Source organism: Rana temporaria, chromosome 9 (genome assembly GCF_905171775.1).
Source record: "Rana temporaria chromosome 9, aRanTem1.1, whole genome shotgun sequence".
Lineage (NCBI taxonomy): Eukaryota > Metazoa > Chordata > Amphibia > Anura > Ranidae > Rana > Rana temporaria.
In genome coordinates this window covers 11661988-11681183 of record NC_053497.1, presented here as the reverse complement: position 1 = coordinate 11681183, position 19196 = coordinate 11661988, and the positions used below count along the sequence as shown (strand labels likewise).

The 19196-nt window shown below is 46.1% G+C and overlaps 1 protein-coding gene across 1 annotated transcript in view; it reads left to right on the top strand.

Moving 5' to 3' along the window:
• GABRA3 (gamma-aminobutyric acid type A receptor subunit alpha3) overlaps positions 1–19196 on the top strand; it is a 78314-nt gene that overhangs the window by 9647 nt on the left and 49471 nt on the right. Inside the window, exon 2 of the mRNA XM_040322784.1 lies at positions 16578–16685. Coding sequence (XP_040178718.1) covers positions 16597–16685 — 89 coding nt within the window. The 5' untranslated portion in view covers positions 16578–16596. The remainder of the gene's footprint in view (positions 1–16577; positions 16686–19196) is intronic.

Genomic DNA, 19196 nt, shown 5'->3' with positions numbered 1-19196 from the left:
GAATAGTGTCCCATCATTGGTATCAGTGGGAGGAATAGTGTCCCATCATTGGTATCAGTGGGAGGAATAGTGCCCCATCATTGGTATCAGTGGGAGGAATAGTGTCCCATCAGGGCTCAAGTCCTGCGGGAACGCGTGGGAACGGAGTTCCTGCACTTTTTTCACAGCAGGAAGTCAGTTCCCTTTGCAGGACTAGAGCAGCCAAGAGCAGCCGAGCCAATCCTTCACTAAGCGGCGATGCCCAGCTCGAGTCACTGTCAGGGGCAGGCGAACCTTAGTAACTTGCTTCTTTCTAAATCCCGCGATAACTCGAGACCTCCGCAATGTCTCCTGGGAACAATGACAAAAGCTCCCAGGAGACATTGCGGCATCAAGGAAGTGACGGAATCCATATACAGGAAGCGGCCAGTAACAAAGGATTACTAAGGTACAGTGAATCGGGAAAAAAAAACATGCGGTTTAGTAATTATGCATATGAGCGTATTTTTTATTTATTTTTTGGTGGGGGAGTGGATCTTGGGCGGGAGTTCCCACACTTTTTTCCCCAGAACTTGACCCCTGTGTCCCATCATTGGTGCCAGTGGGAGGAATAGTGCCCCAGAAGCCAGATAAAGGCAAGCAAAGGGGCCTGATTTAGGAGACAGGGGGGGAGTAGCAGAACAGCAGCCTGTAAAGCACTGAGCAGCCCTAAGCAATCAACCCCAGCTGTTTACAGAGGAGTTAGACTAATATGTACCTAGCAGCGTACTCTGAAGGAGGAAGGTGCTACATCCACACTATATCAGGATATGCTCTGTTTATTTTTCATTTCAGGGGTTTACAACCTCTTTAAAACCCACCAAGACCACTTTACATTCCCCTTGCCCATTCACCCAATGCATTTAATGAAAAAGGCGAAATTTCTTCAAAATCTCCTTATTCTTGCAGAAATTTCAGGAAAATAAAAACCTTTAACCACTTCCCGCCCGGTCAATAGTAATTTGACGTCCGGGAAGTGGTTCTGTAATCCTGACTGGACGTCTATTGACTTCCTGCAGGATTACATGCCGGCGCGCGCCTGTGGGGGCGATCGGTGATGCGGGGTGTCAGGCTGATACCCTGCATCTCCAAACTCGGTAAAGAGCCTCCGGCGGAGGCTCTTTACCTTGTGATCAGCCGTGTCCAACCACGGCTGATCACGATGTAAACAGGAAGAGCCGTTGATCGGCTCTTCATCACTCGCGTCTGACAGACGCAAGTAGAGGAGAGCTGATCGGCGGCTCTCCTGACAGGGGGGGTATACGCTGATTGTTTATCAGCGCAGCCCCCCCTCGGATGCCCACACTGGACCACCAGGGAGTGCCCCCCGATGCCCAATAGAAATAAAAGGCAAAAAAAAATAAAACAACAAGAAAAAAAAACATCGAGCACAATCAATGCCAACATGGGCACTGACTGAAGTGATACCCCTCAGTGTCCATCAGTGCCCATCTATGCCCAGTGCCCACCTATCAGTGCCCATCTGTGCCACCCATAAATACCCATCAGTGTCACCCATAAGTGCCGCCCATGAGTGCCCATCAGTGCCGCCAAAGAGTGCCTAGTGCCGCCTATGAGTGCCCATCAGTGCCGCCTATGAGTGCCCATCAGTGCCGCCTATGAGTGCCCATCAGAGCTGCATACCAGCACCGCCTATCAGTGCCCATCAGTGCCGCCCATCAGTGCCGCCTCATCGGTGCCCATCAGTGCCACCTCATCGGTGCCCATCAGTGCCGCCATATCAGTGCCCGCAATTGAAGAAGAAAACTTACTTATTTACAACAAAATGAACAAAAAAATATAAAAACAAAATTTTTTTCTGTTAATTTTTTTGTAAATAAGTAAGTTTTCGGTCTTTTTTTAGTTGTTGCGCAAAAAAATAAAAAATCGCAGAGGTGATTAAATACCACCCAAAGAAAGCTCTATTTGTGGGAACAAAATGATAAAAATGTCATTTGTGTACAGTGTAGCATGACCGCGCAATTGTCATTCAAATTGCGACAGCGATGAAAGCTGAAAATTGGCCTGGGCAGGAAGGTGCGTATGTGCCCGGTATGGAAGTGGTTAAAGCCCAACACCCCTAGTACCCGTTGTAGGAAGGATTGAGTAAAACAAATAAAAATAAACTCCCAGCAGCCAGGTACATGTGATTGTTAAAGTGCATTGGTGTCAGCAGGTGAAAAAAAAAAAAAGGAAGCGTCCCTCGAAATGTGTGTGCGTGCGATTTCAGTGCCTTCTTCTCATTCACAATATTACTAGGCTCGGCTTATTTTCCCTTCTTCTAAGACGTGTCCTGCCAGTGTGGCAGCATACAGTAGACGCACGCAGAAAGCAATGGAGCTTGAAATTGCAGCTGATCTGTGCCTGTGGGGGAGGGATGGAGAGGCCATTACATGTCTCTATGCACAGTAGAGAAGTCTCCGAGGAGATTCAGAGGCCTGCCGCACAAAGTTTAGGGGAAATAATGGAATGCTCGTTCTGCTGTGATTGTTTATCCACTTAAGCCCCGGACCAAAATGCAGCTAAAGGACCCGGCCAGGTTTTGCGATTCGGCACTGCGTGGCTTTAACAGACAATTGCGCGGTCGTGCGACGTGGCTCCCAAACAAAATTGACGTCCTTTTTTTCCCATAAATAGAGCTTTCTTTTGGTGTTATTTGATCACCTCTGCGGTTTTTATTTTTTGCGCTATAAACAAAAATAGAGCGACAGTTTTAAAAAAAATTCAATATTTTTTACTTTTTTCTATAATAAATATCCCCCAAAAATATATAAAAAAAAATGTTTTCCTCAGTTTAGACCGATACGTATTCTTCTACATATTTTTGGTAAAAATAAGCGTTTATCGGTTGGTTTGCGCAAAATTTATAGCGTTTACAAAATAGGGGATAGTTTTATTGCATTGTTATTATTATTATTTTTTTTTACTACTAATGGCGGCGATCAGCGATTTTTTTCATGACTGCGACATTATGGCGGACACTTCGGACAATTTTGACACATTTTTGGGACAAAATTGCAAAAAAAGCATTTAAATTGCATTGTTTACTGTGAAAATGACAGTTGCAGTTTGGGAGTTAACCACAGGGGGCGCTGAAGGAGTTAGGGTTCACCTAGTGTGTGTTTACAACTGTAGGGGGGTGTGGCTGTAGGACTGACGTCATCGATCGAGTCTCCCTATAAAAGGGATGACACGATCGATGCAGACGCCACAGTGAAGCACGGGGAAGCCGTGTTTACATACGGCTCTCCCTGTCCTTCAGCTCCGGGGAGCGATCGCGAGGGGGTGGCTAGAACGAATAGCCGCCCCCTCATCCCGGATCGCTCCCAGGCGATTTCCGACCGCCGCATGTACCGGGGGGGGGGTCCCGATCTGACCCCAGACCCACGTCTAGGCAGGGATGTACTGGTACGCCCATCTGCCTGTACGTGCCATTCTGTGGACGTATATGTACATGCGGCGGTCGTTAAGTGGTTAAGTAGAGAAAACCCATCAGCCTCTTCAAAAGTGGTGGTCGAAATACAAACACAAAACTAAAGCATATCATGGAAAGCCGCAAGGCCACCCACATTCACATTGATGGGAAATTCAGAGAAACCTGGATAGGCTTTGAGAACTCCACCCATGATAAAGACTTGCCGTCATAACTGACAAGGTGGATAATCGACCTACACAACTGTGTGGTGAAAGAGTACAGGAAAATGGAATTCGTTCACATTTCGACTATAACAAAATTAATCTTGGCATCCAAAGCCTGCCAACACCGTACAAGTTGCACATGTGTGGCAAAACATTGGTGGCAGGAAGAAGAGATTTTACAAAATAACGGGCACACCAGGTCTGCTCTGCAATAAATATTCACCATTTTTTTTTTTAACCACTTCCATACCGGGCACTTACGCACCTTCCCGCCCAAGCCAATTTTCAGCTTTCAGCACTGTCGCACTTTGAATGGCAATTGCGCGGCCATGCTACACTGTACCCAAACAAAATTGGCGTCCTTTTTTCCCCACAAATAGAGCTTTCTTTTGGTGGTATTTGATCACCTCTGCGATTTTTTTTTTTGCGCAACAACTAAAAAAAGACTGAAAATTTTGAAAAAAAATACGTTTTTATTTTTTTCTGTAATTTTTTTTGTAAATAAGTACGTTTTCTCTTTCAATTATGGGCACTGATATGGCGGCACTGATGGGCACAGATGAGATGGCACTGATGGACATCGATGAGGTAGTACTGACGGGTACAGATGAGGTGGCACTGATTGGCGGCGCTGGTATGCAGGACTGATGGGCACTCATAGGCGGCACTGATGGGCACACATAGGCGGCACTGATGGGCACTCATGGGCGGCACTGATGGGCACTCATGGGCGGCACTGATGGGCACTCATGGGCGGCACTGATGGGCACTCATGGGCGGCACTGATGGGCACTCATAGGCGGCACAGATGGGCACTCATGGGAGGCACTGTGGGGTGGCACAGATGGGCACTGGTGGGGTGGCACTGATGGACACTGTGGGGTGGCACTGATGGACACTGTGGGGCGGCACTGATGGACACTGTGGGGCGGCACTGATTTACTTATGTTGCCAGTCAGTGCCCATTTGTGGGCACTGATTGACATCTTTTTTTTTCCAGACTTTTTTTTTATTTTTGTTCAGACTTTTTTTAAATTTTTTTCCCAAAAAAAAAATTCCCCTCTTTTTTTTTTATTTTGCCCTTCCCTGGTGGTCCAGGGTGGGCTTCCCTGGTGGTCCAGTGTGGCGATCCGAGGGGGGGGGGCTGTGCTGATAAACAATCAGCACGAACCCCCCCTGTCAGGAGAGCCGCCGATCGGCTCTCCTCTACTCGCGTCTGTCAGACGCGAGTGAGGAAGAGCTGATCAACGGCTCTTCCTGTTTACATCGTGATCAGCCGTGGTTGGACACGGCTGATCACGGGGTAAAGAGTCTCCGTGAGAGACTCTTTACCGAGATCGGTGTTGCGGGGTGTCAGACTGACACCCTGCAACAACGATCGCCGCGATGTGCGCCCCCGGGGGCGCGCAGCGGCTCAGAATCCTGAGGACGTCATATGACGTCCGGTCAGGATTCTACAACCACTTTGCCGACGTCAATTTGTCATTGGCGGGCGGCAAGTGGTTAATTAGACCCCGGTTTCACTCTACAGTAAATATGTTACCCACCCCAATTACCCAATCCTAAGCACCACAGTGACCATGAACCAGATCTTCAGAGCCTTCAAGTGTCCACCCCAATTGCCCAATCCTAAGCACCACAGTGACCATGAACCAGATCTTCAGAGCCTTCAAGTGTCCACCCCAATTGCCCAATCCTAAGCACCACAGTGACCATGAACCAGATCTTCAGAGCCTTCTAGTGTTTTCCCCAATTGCCCAATCCCAAGCACCACAGTGACCATGAACCAGATCTTCAGAGCCTTCAAGTGTCCACCCCAATTGCCCAATCCTAAGCACCACAGTGACCATGAACCAGATCTTCAGAGCCTTCTAGTGTCCACCCCAATTGCCCAATCCTAAGCACCACAGTGACCATGAACCAGATCTTCAGAGCCTTCTAGTGTCCACCCCAATTGCCCAATCCTAAGCACCACAGTGACCATGAACCAGATCTTCAGAGCCTTCAAGTGTCCACCCCAATTGCCCAATCCCAAGCACCACAGTGACCATGAACCAGATCCTCAGAGCCTTCAAGTGTCCACCCCAATTGCCCAATCCTAAGCACCACAGTGACCATGAACCAGATCTTCAGAGCCTTCTAGTGTCCACCCCAATTGCCCAATCCTAAGCACCACAGTAACCATGAACCAGATCTTCAGAGCCTTCTAGTGTCTACCCCAATCCTAAGCACCACAGTGACCATGAACCAGATCTTTAGTGACTCCAAATGTCTACCGCAAGTGCCAAATGTCACATACACATGATCAGAATTTCCGTCAAGAAAAGTTTAATGTGAGCTTTTGGGCGGAAATTCTGACCGTGTGTAGGCCCCATCAGACTTTTTCTGTCGGAATTTCTCACAGCAAAAATTTGAGAGCAGGTTCTCAAATTTTCCGACGGGAAAAGTTATTGTCGGAAATTCAGATCGTCTGTATGCTATTCCGACTCATAAAAAAAAAACTGCATGCTCTGAATCAAGCCGAAGAGCCACACTGCCTATTGAACTTTATTTTTCTCGGCTCATCGTACATGTTGTACGTCACCGCGTTCTTGACGATCAGAATTTATACAACATTTGTGTGAACGTGTGTATGCAACACAAGTTTGAGACAAAATTCCGTCTGGAAAAAATCCACGGTTTTCTTCTCGGAATTTGCGATCGTGTGTACGCGGCATTATCCTAAGAACCACATTGACCATGAACCAGATCTTCAGTGCCTCCAAGTGTCTACCTCAAGTGCCTAATCCTAAATACTACAGTCACCATGAACCAGATCTTTAGTGCCTCCAAGTGTCTACCTCAAGTGCCTAATCCTAAATACTACAGTGACCATGAACCAGACCTTCAGTGTCTCTAAATGTCCACCCCAAGTGCCTAATCCTAAGCACCACAGTGACCGTGAATCAAATCTTTTGGGCCTCCACGTGTCCACACCAAGTGCCTAATCCTAAGCACCACAATGACCATGAACCAGATCTTCAGTACCTCCAAGTGTCCATCCCAATGTGCCTAATCCTAAACACCAAAGTTTAGGATTAGGATCGTGTGTACGCAACATAATCCTAAAAACCACATTGACCATGATGAACCAGATCTTCAGTGCATCCAAGGTTCACCTCAAGGGCCTAATCCTAAATACTACAGTCACCATGAACCAGATCTTCAGTGCCTCCAAGTGTCTACCTCAAGTGCCTAATCCTAAGTACTACAGTGACAATGAACCAGACCTTCAGTGTCTCTAAATGTCCACCCCAAGTGCCAAATCCTAAGCACCACAGTGACCGTGAATAAAATCTTTTGGGCCTCCAAGTTTCTACCCCAAGTGCCTAATCCTAAGCACCACAGTGACCATGAACCAGATCTTCAATGCCTCAAAGTGCCTAACCCAAAATCCTAAATACTACAGTCACCATGAACCAGAGCTTCAGTGTCTCCAAGTGTCGAACCCAAGTGCCTGCATCTAAGTACTACAGTGACCATGAACCAGACCTTCAGTGTCCACCCCAAGTGCCTAATCCTAAGCACCATGAACTAGATCTTCAGTGCCTTCAAGTACCATTTCTGGACACCATAGTGACTATAAACCAGATCTTCAGTGTCTCCAAATGTCCACCCTAAGTGCCTAATCCTAAGCACCACAGTGACCGTGAATCAAATCTTTTGGGCCTCCAAGTGTCCACCCCAAGTGTCTAATCCTAAGCACTAAAGCTACCATAAACTAGATCTTCAATGCCTCAAAGTGCCTAACCCAAAGTACAACAGTGACCATGAGCCAGATCTTCAGTGCCTCCCAGCGTCCTCAAGTGCCTAATCCTAAACACCACAGTGACCATTAACCAGATCTTCAGTGACACCAAGAGCCTAATCCTAAGCACCACAGTGACCATGAACCAGATCTTCAGTGACACCAAGAGCCTAATCCTAAGCACCACAGTGACCATGAACCAGATCTTCATTGACACCAAGAGCCTAATCCTAAGCACCACAGCGACCATGAACCAGATCTTCAGTGACACCAAGAGCCTAATCCTAAGCACCACAGTGACCATGAACCAGATCTTCAGTGACACCAGGAGCCTAATCCTAAGCACCACAGTGACCATGAACCAGATCTTCAGTGACACCAAGAGCCTAATCCTAAGCATCACAGTGACCATGAACCAGATCTTCAGTGACACCAAGTGCCTAATCCTAAGCACCACAGCGACCATGAACCAGATCTTCAGTGACACCAAGAGCCTAATCCTAAGCACCACAGTGACCATGAACCAGATCTTCAGTGACACCAAGTGCCTAATCCTAAGCACCACAGCGACCATGAACCAGATCTTCAGTGACACCAAGAACCTAATCCTAAGCACCACAGTGACCATGAACCAGATCTTCAGTGCCTACTATAAGTGCCTAATCCTAGGAACCTCAGTGACCATGAACCAGATGCCTCCATGTGCCCACCCCAAGTGTTTGATTCTCAGCACCACTGTCACCATGTCCCAGATCTTCAGTCCCTCCACTGACCATGCCACAATCCTCAGTGTTCCCTATGACCAGACCCCTGATCCGAATGACTTTCAAAATAACTAAATGCCAATTTAAATGCTAGACTAGCCTTTCTACGGTATAGAAGAAGCTGTTCAACAGCAGTCTTTCTCTCTTTCAAAGAAATTGCGACATGTAAAAAATGTGCTTTCATTTTCTAAGCACCTGTATTGCTCGGCGCACTATTAAACTCCTTTTATTGCAGCATTACCAAGGAAACAAAACTGCAAGCATTAAGATATCATCGCTAAGCAGAACTGAATTCATGAAAAACAATGTACACCTTCAATACAAGTCTATTCAAATCAAAAGCAAGGGCTGCAACAATAGGGTTTAACCTAAGCCGTTATATTTTCTGTATCTAGAGAGATTAAAAGTACAATGAAATAACATTGAAAATCCCGTCCTTAACTAGGGACTAATCATATATTCAAACTACTTGACTTCATTCAAAGAATCAGGAAAAAAAAAATGAATAAAGAGGTGCACATCAAAAGAAGGCAAATCCTCTCTACATCTAGGTCAAGGCAGCAGGAAGGGGGTTGGCCATGACCGTGGCCAAGGGGGTGCTGCTTGAAAAATGGATGGCGCAGCCATTAGTCTTTCATCTAGGAGGAGATCCCAATGAATGTTGCCTGTCTGCCCTAATATAAACAGAGGCGTCACTAGGGGTGACACCCGCTAGAGGGGTGACACCATCCCGTTTATTTTTTAGCTGACATGCCCAGCCTGCCCTGTGCAATCCCAGCCTGCCCTGTACCACCCCAGCCTGCTCTGTGCCACCCCAGCCTGCCCTGTACCACCCCAGCCTGCCCTGTATCACCCGGCCTGCCCTGTACCACCCCAGCCTGCCCTGTACCACCCCAAACAGCCCTATACCACCCCAGCCTGCCCTGTACCCCCCAAACAGCCCTGTACCACCCCAGCCTGCCCTGTACCACCCAGCCTGCCCTGTACCACCCAGCCTGCCCTGTGCCACCACAGCCTGCCCTGTACCACCCCAGCCTGCCCTGTACCACCCCAAACTTTCCCATGCCACCCCAACTTGCCCTGTGCCACCCTAACTTGCCCTGTACCACCCCAATCTGCCCTATGCCACCATAACTTGCCCTATACCTGCCCAATGCCACCCTAACTTGCCCTGTACCACCCCAACCTTTCCCATGCCATCCCAACTTGCCCTATGCCACTCTAACTTGCACTATACCACCCCAACCTGCCCTGTACCACCCTAACTTGCCCTATACCACCCCAACCTGCCCTATGCAACCCTAACTTGCCATATACCACCCCAAACTACCCTATATCACCCCAACATGCCCTATACCACCTTAACCTGTCCTATACCACCCCACTACACCAACCTGCCACTATACCACTCTATACTACCCTAACCTGCCACTATACTGCCCTATACTATCATTTACAGGGGCTGGTTTGGGGTGCGCCCCGTGCCCGTGCGCTGCCTGCTTGGTGCTGGGCAGCCTAGACAGAGGGGGGGGTGACACCATGTTTTACCGCACCGGGTGACACCAACCCTAGTGACGCCACTAAATATAAATTACATTTTTAAATTCCAAACCCCTTCAGGAGATCGTGAAATAAGATACATTTAAAAAAAAAATAACCTAGTAACCTATAACTTGATGCAGTAGAGGTCATACGCCAGGCCATGGCTTTTCGATAAATCTGCTATAAACGGGAGAACTGACCAACAGATTACATTCTGTAGCAAAATATAAGTCCTTAGCTCTAATACCAAGATGAGTTTAAGTATCCTGAACTCTGGAAAACAGCTGGCCATATGTGATAATCTGTTGAGCCGAAGCTTATTTTAAGCATGTCTTCGCTAAATGTACAGCGGAGCTATATATAGCAACATGACAGACATTATACATTCCGACCATGAAAGATGAAATCGCTTATATCAGCAATTCTTGTGATTTGGTTTGGTACAGTAGCTAAATGCATAACAATGTTATACTGTATATACCGTGTATGTATCTATATATATTGGCCCAGATTCACAAAGCACTTGCGCCGACGTATCTCCAGATACGCCACGCCGGGCCCACAAACTAAGATACGCCTAAAAATAGGCTTCATACGACCGACGTAACTTACCTACGCCGGCGTAGAGTGGGCACATATTTACGCTGGATGCATTTGGCGCTCCCATTGATTTTCTATTTACATATGCAAATGAGGGAGGTACGCCGATTCACGAAACGTACGTGCGCCCGACGCAGTGCGTGTAAAGTCATACGTCCGGCCTAAAGTTATGCCCCATAAAGGAGGTGTAACTCAGCAGCATCTATGCAAAGGGCTGCAGCAGGGAACACAAGTCGACGTATTTTACGTAGGACGTGAATATGACTAGGCGTAGGTTACGTTCACGCCGTAGGCAGTGATCCGACGTATCTTAGGGAGTAGTTCCGATGTGATTCTGAGCATGCGCACTGGGATGCATCCACGGGACGGCGCATGTGCCGTTCGTTATCCATATCTGTCTGGCGCTCGGCCCATCATTTGCATGGGGGTCACGCCTCATTTGCATGGCTCACGCCCACTTCCACCTATGCTGGCTTACGCCTAGGAAACTCAGCGCAGTTTTGGCAGCACTGGCTTTGTTAATTCAGTGCTTGGCTCTCTGTGCTGCATCGGTGTAGCGTAAAGGAGATACGCTTTTTTTGTGCTGAAAATGCCCCCCCTCGGCTTATACTCGAGTCACCTTTTTGCACCTGATCTCCTAATTTTGGGGACCCGGTACCGGCCAGCCTTAGGTCCCCTGGACCCCAAACTGGCACACATGCAGCCCCACTCTTCCTCTACAAGTGTGCAAAGTTTGTTGTCCGGGGGACCTACGGCCCGGAAGCACCGATTTTTCAAAGCTGGGCACCCCTTTCATAGACTCCATTGTTAAATGGTAATTTCTCTGGTGGCTTTGGGGACCCGGTACCGGCCGGTCGTAGGTCTCCTGAACCCCAAACTTGGCATACATGTAGCCCCATTTCTCATCTACAAGTGTGCAAAGTTTGTTGTCAGGAGGATTTACGGCCAGGGGAGCACCAATTTTTCAAACCCGGGCACCCCTTCTATAGACTTCCATGTTAAACGTCAGTCTAGTCATGGACACAGCGAGCAGGGCCGCTGATAGGGGGGGACCACCAGTCCTCCTGTAGGGGGCCCGGGCACACAGGGGGGCCCAAACACCAGAGGGAAGGAGGGGAAATTACAGGACGCCCTGTGCGGCTGAAAACCCTCCCGCCGACTTTTAGCTGTTGCAGGGAGAGACACAGACACAACTACCGGCTTCCTTGTCCTGTTAAAAAATAAATAAATGTAACCCTGTACTGTTTTCATCCCTTGTAAAAAAAAAAAATTGTAAAAATTGTAAAATAAAATAGTTTATTTATTTTTAATTTTTGGTTCAAAAATGTTGAAAACGATTTAAAAAAGGGCTAAATTACACAGCTTCTCTGTTATCTGTGTGTCCGCTAAGAATGATTTTAGTACATTTATTGTGAAAATGTTTTTTTATATATATTTGAGGGGGGCCCTGCCAGGTGGGATGTATGGGGCCCCGACAGCGAGCCCTGACAGCGAGGCATGGGCACAGTGAGGCGTGGACACAGTGAGGCGTGGACACAGTGAGGCATGGACACAGTGAGGCATTGACACAGTGTGGCATGGACACAGTGAGGCATGGACACAGTGAGGCGTGGGCACAGTGAGGCGTGGACACAGTGAGGCATGGACACAGTGAGGCATGCACATGGACACAGTGAGGCGTGGGCACAGTGAGGCATGGACACAGTTAGGCATGGACACAGTGAGGCATGCACATGGACACAGTGAGGCATGCAGATGGACACTCTAGGCTTATACTCGAGTCAATAACTTTTCCCATTTTTTGTGGTAAAATTATGTGCCTTGGCTTATACTCAAGTATATGTGGTATATATATATATACACACAGTAAAAACTTGGATTGTGCGAGCATATTTAGCTTCAGAAACATGCTTGTAATCCAAACCACTTGTATATCAAAGCAAATTTCTCCATAAGAAAAAATGGAAACTCAGATGATTCATTCCACAACCATTTATTCATAGATTCTTTAGTTTATAGTCCATATAAAAAGATTATAGCAATGTGATCGGTTGTGTAACCATAAAATGTCCATCCACAAATGGAAACCTCCACAAGGGGATTAAAAGCAAAATCCAGCAGGAGCTCCAGAGTATAAAATAGAAAGAGAGGCGCCTCTTAATGATCGGAATTTCCGATGAAAAAAGTCAGATGGACTTTTTTCATTGGAAATTCCGATCGTGTATGTGGGCCTCATTGAACTTTTTTCCGTCGGTGTTTAGAAATAGAACAAGTTTTATTTATTTTTTCCGATGGAAAAAAAAAAAAACGATAGAAAATTCCTATCGTCTGTGTGAAATTCTGTGTGAAATTCCTCATGTCGTTTTGCAGAGTCGCCCCTGAAGTCGTGCCGCCGGAAGTGTGAACCGGCTCTTAACAATATTGTTTTATTTTGAATTTTTTTTATTGTTCTTTTTTTGTTTATAGTGCAAAAAAATAAAAACCGCAGAGGTGATCAAATAGCACCAAAAGAAAGCTCTATTTGTGGGAAAAAAGGACGTAAATTTTGTTTGGGTGCCACGTCGCACGACTGCGTAATTGTCAGTTAAAGTGACGCAGTGCCGAATCGCAGAAAATGACCCGGTCATTAAGGGGGAAAATCTTCTGGGGCTAAAGTAGTTAAAGCGGGAGTTCACCCAATTATGTTTTTTTTTCTCCCCTTAGATTCCTGCTCGTTTTGTCTAGGGGAATCGGCTAGTTGTTTTAAAATATGAGCCGTACTTACCGTTTTCGAGATGCATCTTCTCCGCCGCTTCCGGGTATGGGCTGCGGGACTGGGCGTTCCTTCTTGATTGACAGTCTTCCGAGAGGCTTCCGACGGTCGCATCCATCGCGTCACTAGTAGCCGAAAGAAGCCGAACGTCGGTGCGGCTCTATACTGCGCCTGCGCACCGACGTTCGGCTTCTTTCGGAAAATCGTGACGCGATGGATGCGACCGTCGGAAGCCTCTCGGAAGACTGTCAATCAAAATAGGAACGCCCAGTCCCGCAGCCCATACCCGGAAGTGGCGGAGAAGATGCATCTCGTAAACGGTAAGTACGGCTCATATTTTAAAACAAATAGCCGATTCCCCTAGACAAAACGAGCAGGAATCTAAGGGAAAAAGTGTCATGTGCGGGTGAACCTCCGCTTTTGTTAGGTTTTGTTAGTTGTTAGGGCCCATTTTCCTTTCTTTTCATCAAATTACTTTTTTGCTGTAGTAATCACAGACATTTACATATATTTAGGCTGCCCATGCATTACACAATTTTCTTATTCAATTTCCTTTAGATTTACCTTTAACTGTGTAGTGCAAGAAAAAATAATAATAATATCATATAAATCATGATTTAAGTGATATATGACTCATATAACAAAAGTAATCAAGAATGACTAAAGACAACTTCCTCCTAAATCACAAGATAGATATGACAGAATGGGCTGATAGATCCTGAAAAATAATATCACAAATAATCAGAATAAATTCCCTTCCCAATGTTCATATCGCTGTTGATGTTGTAAACAGTAAGGGGTTAAATATGGGATCCCCACTGGGTGATTGTGGAATACAGTTTATACAAGATAAATCTTCAATGAAACGATCCACTGTGACTTCAAACAAACAAAAAAAAAAAAGAAGTGAGGCGATGAGATAGAAAAGAGATCCTCCACCTTTTATATCAATGCCGCTTACCATTTGATTTGATCTCTTTTTAAGGGAGATCGTTTCCACTTGTGGCTATTTCCCCAGCCCTGGGTCTTTGTAATGCACAGCAGGCACTCCTGAATCCCTTGCACTAGTAATCCTCAGTATATTCCATAATCAATGAATCCCCATGTAGGTGAAAAGAACTGACATAGTGCGATACTGCTTAACCACTTGCCGCCCGTCAATGACAAATTGACGTCGGCAAAGTGGTTGTAGAATCCTGAGTGGACGTCATATGACGTCCTCAGGATTTTGAGCCGCTGTGCAGCCCCGAGGGCGCGCATCGCGGCGATCGTTGTTGCAGGGTGTCAGTCTGACACCCCGCAACACCGATCAAGGTAAAGAGGCCGGCCTAGAATATGCAAATGAACACTTACGGCGATCCTAAATCTACGTCGTTTACGTCGAGTTACGCCGTGTAAAAATAGGGCTAAGTCCTATTTGACTAAGCCCTATTAAGTATGGCTGTCGTTCCTGCGTCAAAATTTTAAACTCTACGTCGTTTGCGTAAGACGTCCGTGAATGTCGCTGGACGCCATTTACGTTAATGTCTAAGCAAATGACGTCGGAGCGACGTCTGTTAGCGCAATGCACGTCGGGTAAGTTACCCGACGGAGCATGCGCAGTACGTCCGGCGCGGGAGCGCGCCTAATTTAAATGGGACTCGCCCCATTAGATTCGGCACGCCTTGCGCCGGACACATTTAAGTTACACCGCACCACCGCCTGGGCACTTAGGTAGAAATTTTGCGGCGGTGTAACTTAAATCGGAAGATTTAAGTTACGCAGGATATTTGTGGATCTGGCCCACTATGCTCAGGAATGCCCAGTGATGAACTCCAGGAGTCCCGATATAAAAACCTCCATCTTAGGATAGGGCAATCGCCAGTACTAAACAACCATTTGGCTTAGCCGCACGGTATATATAGTACAGCAATTTGGATCAATATATGTTACCCCTTTCTGTTTACAACATCAACAGTGATATGAACATTGGGAAGGGAATTTATTCTGATTATTTGTGATATTATTTTTCAGGATCTATCAGCCCCATTCTGTCATATCTATCTTGTGATTTAGGAGGAAGTTTTCTTTAGTCATCCTTGATTACTTTTGTTATATGAATCATACATCACTTAAAGTGGAGTTCCACCCATAAATATAACATTACATCAGTAGTTTTAAAAAAATGTCATTAGTCCTTTACGAAATTTTTTTTTTTTTTTAGATGCCTTCAAAGTGTTGTTGCTAGGCAGAATAGTTAATCTTCCCACTTCCTGCACCTAGGTGCTTAAGCTTCACCGCACAGACTCCTGGGAATGTAGTGGGTGTAACTTTCCAGGAGTCTGTGCACTCCCCAGTCTCAAAGAATCATGTGACTTGGACAGCACAGGTGCTGAAACCTGATCTGACACTGCTTGTGCAGCACTGAGCATGTGCGAGATTTGCAAGGCTGAAATCCAGGAAGTCATACAGTCTGGCTTCATGATGCCCACACTTAAGATGGCCACAGTCTATTTCTATTTTATAAAGTGTCTAAATGCTGTAACAACCTAACAAAACGGACCTTAGTTTACAGACTAACTTTACTAGAATACATTAAGCTTGTGTATTACAGGGGTATTTATATATAAAAAGTGAAATTGTGGCCGGAACTCCGCTTTAAGTCATGATTTATATGATATTATTATTATTTTTTACTTGCAGCGCAGCTTAGTTTGTCTATAGTTGTTCCAGTGTATGTATCTCACATTAGAGTTGCAGCAGCATATACATTACTTTGTCACCCAACACACCCATAGGGTATCACTCAGGCCTCGTACACACGGTAGGATAGCCAGAGGATAATGGTCTGAAGGACCGTTTTCATCGGCCAAAGCCGATCGTGTGTGGGCCCCATAGGTTAGTTAACCTTCGGTTAAAAAAAAAAGGAACTTGCTTTAAAATTGAACCTATGGACGCCTAACCGATAGGTCAAAACCGATCGTTAGTATGCAAAAGCATCGGTTAAAAACCCGCCCATGCTCAGAATCAAGTCGACGCATGCTTGGAAGCATTGAACTTTTTTCAGCACGTCGTCGTGTTTTACGTCACTGCGTTCTGACACGATCGGTTCATTAACCGATGGTGTGTGGGCGCGACGGACCATCAGTCAGCTTCATCGGTTAACTTAAGACAATGGTCCTTCAGACCGTTCTCATGGGATGGACTGATCGTGTGTACGAGGCCTCAGACAGCGCAGTATTTCACCTTAACTTGTGTAGTGCAAGAGCCTGCCCGATTGCATACAAATTGAAAATGTTTTAACCATTTTTTTTTTTAAATAAATAAATTGTATAATGTATGGCCAGTCTTAGGTTGAAAAAGACGCAAGTCAACCAATAGAAAAAATGATTTTTTTTCAATTATTGCTGGTTTATTTTATTACTATGTATAATTATTATGTATAACTAGCAAATGGCACTTATTATTAAATGACTGCGTTTACTTTCTACCACAGGTCCCGGTGATAGCCCCCAATGGCGCTGGGGCAGGAAGAAACATCTTGGCTGTCTTTGATTGCTTTTGCCTTTCTTCTGCAGATGTGTTTTCTGCCACCAGGAAGAGGGTAGGAGATGGAATGTGCTTCTTAAAAAAACGTACATCTTATCTACCCGTGGCCAAAAGTCGTGCCGTTGATTCAGTTAGATGTGCAGTTACCGGCGAGACTTACCTTAGATCGATGCCCCCGCAGTTGTCCTCGACCCCCCCCCCCCCCCCGGCCGCAGCCATCTCTCATGGAGCTTACGTCCGGGTAGCGTGGTTCCAGCCAATCACAGCGCCAAAGCCGGGATACCCGGAAGTAAGCTCCAGGAGAGATGCCCGTGGCCAGAGGGGGGGGGGAGGTCAAGGACAACTAAGGGGGCTTCGATCGAAGGTAAGTAATACATAATGAGCTAGTATGTTATGCATATGCCTTTGTCTTACAGTTTTTTTTTAAAGGTTTACAAACACTTTAAGCATATATTTATTAGTACTTTCAATAAAATAGATTTTAAAACAATAAGAAAACAAGTCACTGATCACAAAGCACACAGTACAGGTTCTGGGACACTGCCCGGGACAGCTTAGTAAAAAGCATGACTGTCCCGGCAAATCTGGAAGAGTTGGTAAGTATGATGTAATGCAAGATTATCATGGGGCCCCCATGCACCTGGGGCTCCTGTGCAGTACCCAGTGGTGCCCATGCATTAAGACAGCCCTGCCCAAAATTGGAACTTCTGCTTATCTGATGCCCCCTCCAGTGCCACATTTGGCACCTTTTTCCGGGGAAGGGGGAGCGAATACCTGTTTTTTACAGCTACCCATCCCCACTTCTGAGAGGCTGGGCCGTGGCAAATTATGTCAGCCGCTCTGTCCCCCTCCTCCTCCCTTAACTTCAGCCGGTCCAGTGAGAGAGTGCAGCGTGCTTCGTGCAATATGCAGTAGGGACCCGGTCGTGAAGCCGAAAAGCTACACTGCCAGGTTCCCTTACCAGCAATGGCGGAGGCAGCAGTGGTGCTGACATCGCTGGACTCCAGAACAGGTAAGGGTCTAAGGCCTCGTACACACGACCGAACATGTCTGCTGAAACTGGTCTGCGGAAACTGGTGAGAGAGAGAGAGAGAGAGACTTGTAAAGCGCAACACAAATGCGAACTGAATCGCCTCTGGGCGCTGTATCCATTTCATGGGTAAGGAACCCCTTGACCTCAGAAGAGATGGGTTTTAATCTTTCTCCTGAAGGCCAAGTGGTCCGACTCCAGTCGGATGGTGGTTGGTAGTGCATTCCAAAGGCGAGGTCCCTGGACTGCAAATCTTCGATCTCCTTTGGACTTGTATCTGGCCTTGGGTATCTGGAGGAGGTTTTGATTGGTGGATCGCAGAATGCGATTGGGGTTATGGGCTTTTATTTTTTCGCATAGATATTGGGGGGCGTTGCCTTGAATACACTTATGTATTAGGCAGAGTGCCTTGAAAGTGATTCTGCGTGATTCTGCGTCTATGGATCTAAAAACACTCAAAAAGCAGACTTTGTGGAAAAAAATATTTGTGTCACTCTCAAAACTTTTGGCCACGGCTGTAATTCATTCATATGGCACTATTCAACCTTATTTTAAAGTAGTTTTTCATTTATAAACTCTTGGGGATCCTGACAGCGAATCCCCTTCCTCCTGCAAGGTGACAACACCAATGACCCGCAGCTGTGTTGTCACCTTGTTCAGCAATATAGCGGCCTAGATAAGAGAGTTACATTGACATGCTGACATGGTCTCCTGGTACAAAGAGTGCAGCCAACTGGCTGTCAACATGACAATGGTGTCACACTGATAAATCAGAGAGAGCATTTTTAGAACAATAGGTCGCCGAAGGCCACTCTGGTGTTTATATCATGCCAAGTTTTCCTTACTGTGCATTCTTTCTTTTTTAAAACAGCAGTCAGATAGGTTTCAAGGGAAAATAATTCTTATTTAAATGACAATCTATACAATTAAAGTTATATTTACAGTGGAATGTGTGACAGTGAGTGGGCGAGAAAAAAAAAAGAGTGTTTTGTAAAAAGCTAAGAATACGACAATGACAAATAACCTACATTTAATATTATTTCAAATAAATCTGAGTTTTATGCCTTTATACACAATAAAATCTGATGTAGACCAAGGTGCTACATCCCCAGTATGTAAAATACCATCAAAAACAGTCCAAATTAAAAAAGACAATATAAGACAAATACATTTTTTTATAAAAAACTAAATTTACTAAATCGACCCCCCCCCCCATTTAAAACAAAATAACTGCAAACTGTAAAAATATTTTAAAAATATATATTTATTGTGCTACGGAATCCCTGAAGGAAGACTGGACCGAGGTGAAGCCGTTGGAACCAGAGTGGAACGCAAATAGCGCTGATATCGCAACTGACGTCAGTGTGATGCGCCGCTGGATGGATGCCTGGGCGTGGGCTTCCTTCTTTCTCACAGTGCGCCTGTCATGGTCTTACCTCTCTCCTGTCTCCTTCGTTTGACATGTGCTGGCGGCCATCTTGGTTTCTGGGACTCTTGTAGCCTCCCACCCTGCGGCTCCTCCTTCCCACTGGGAGG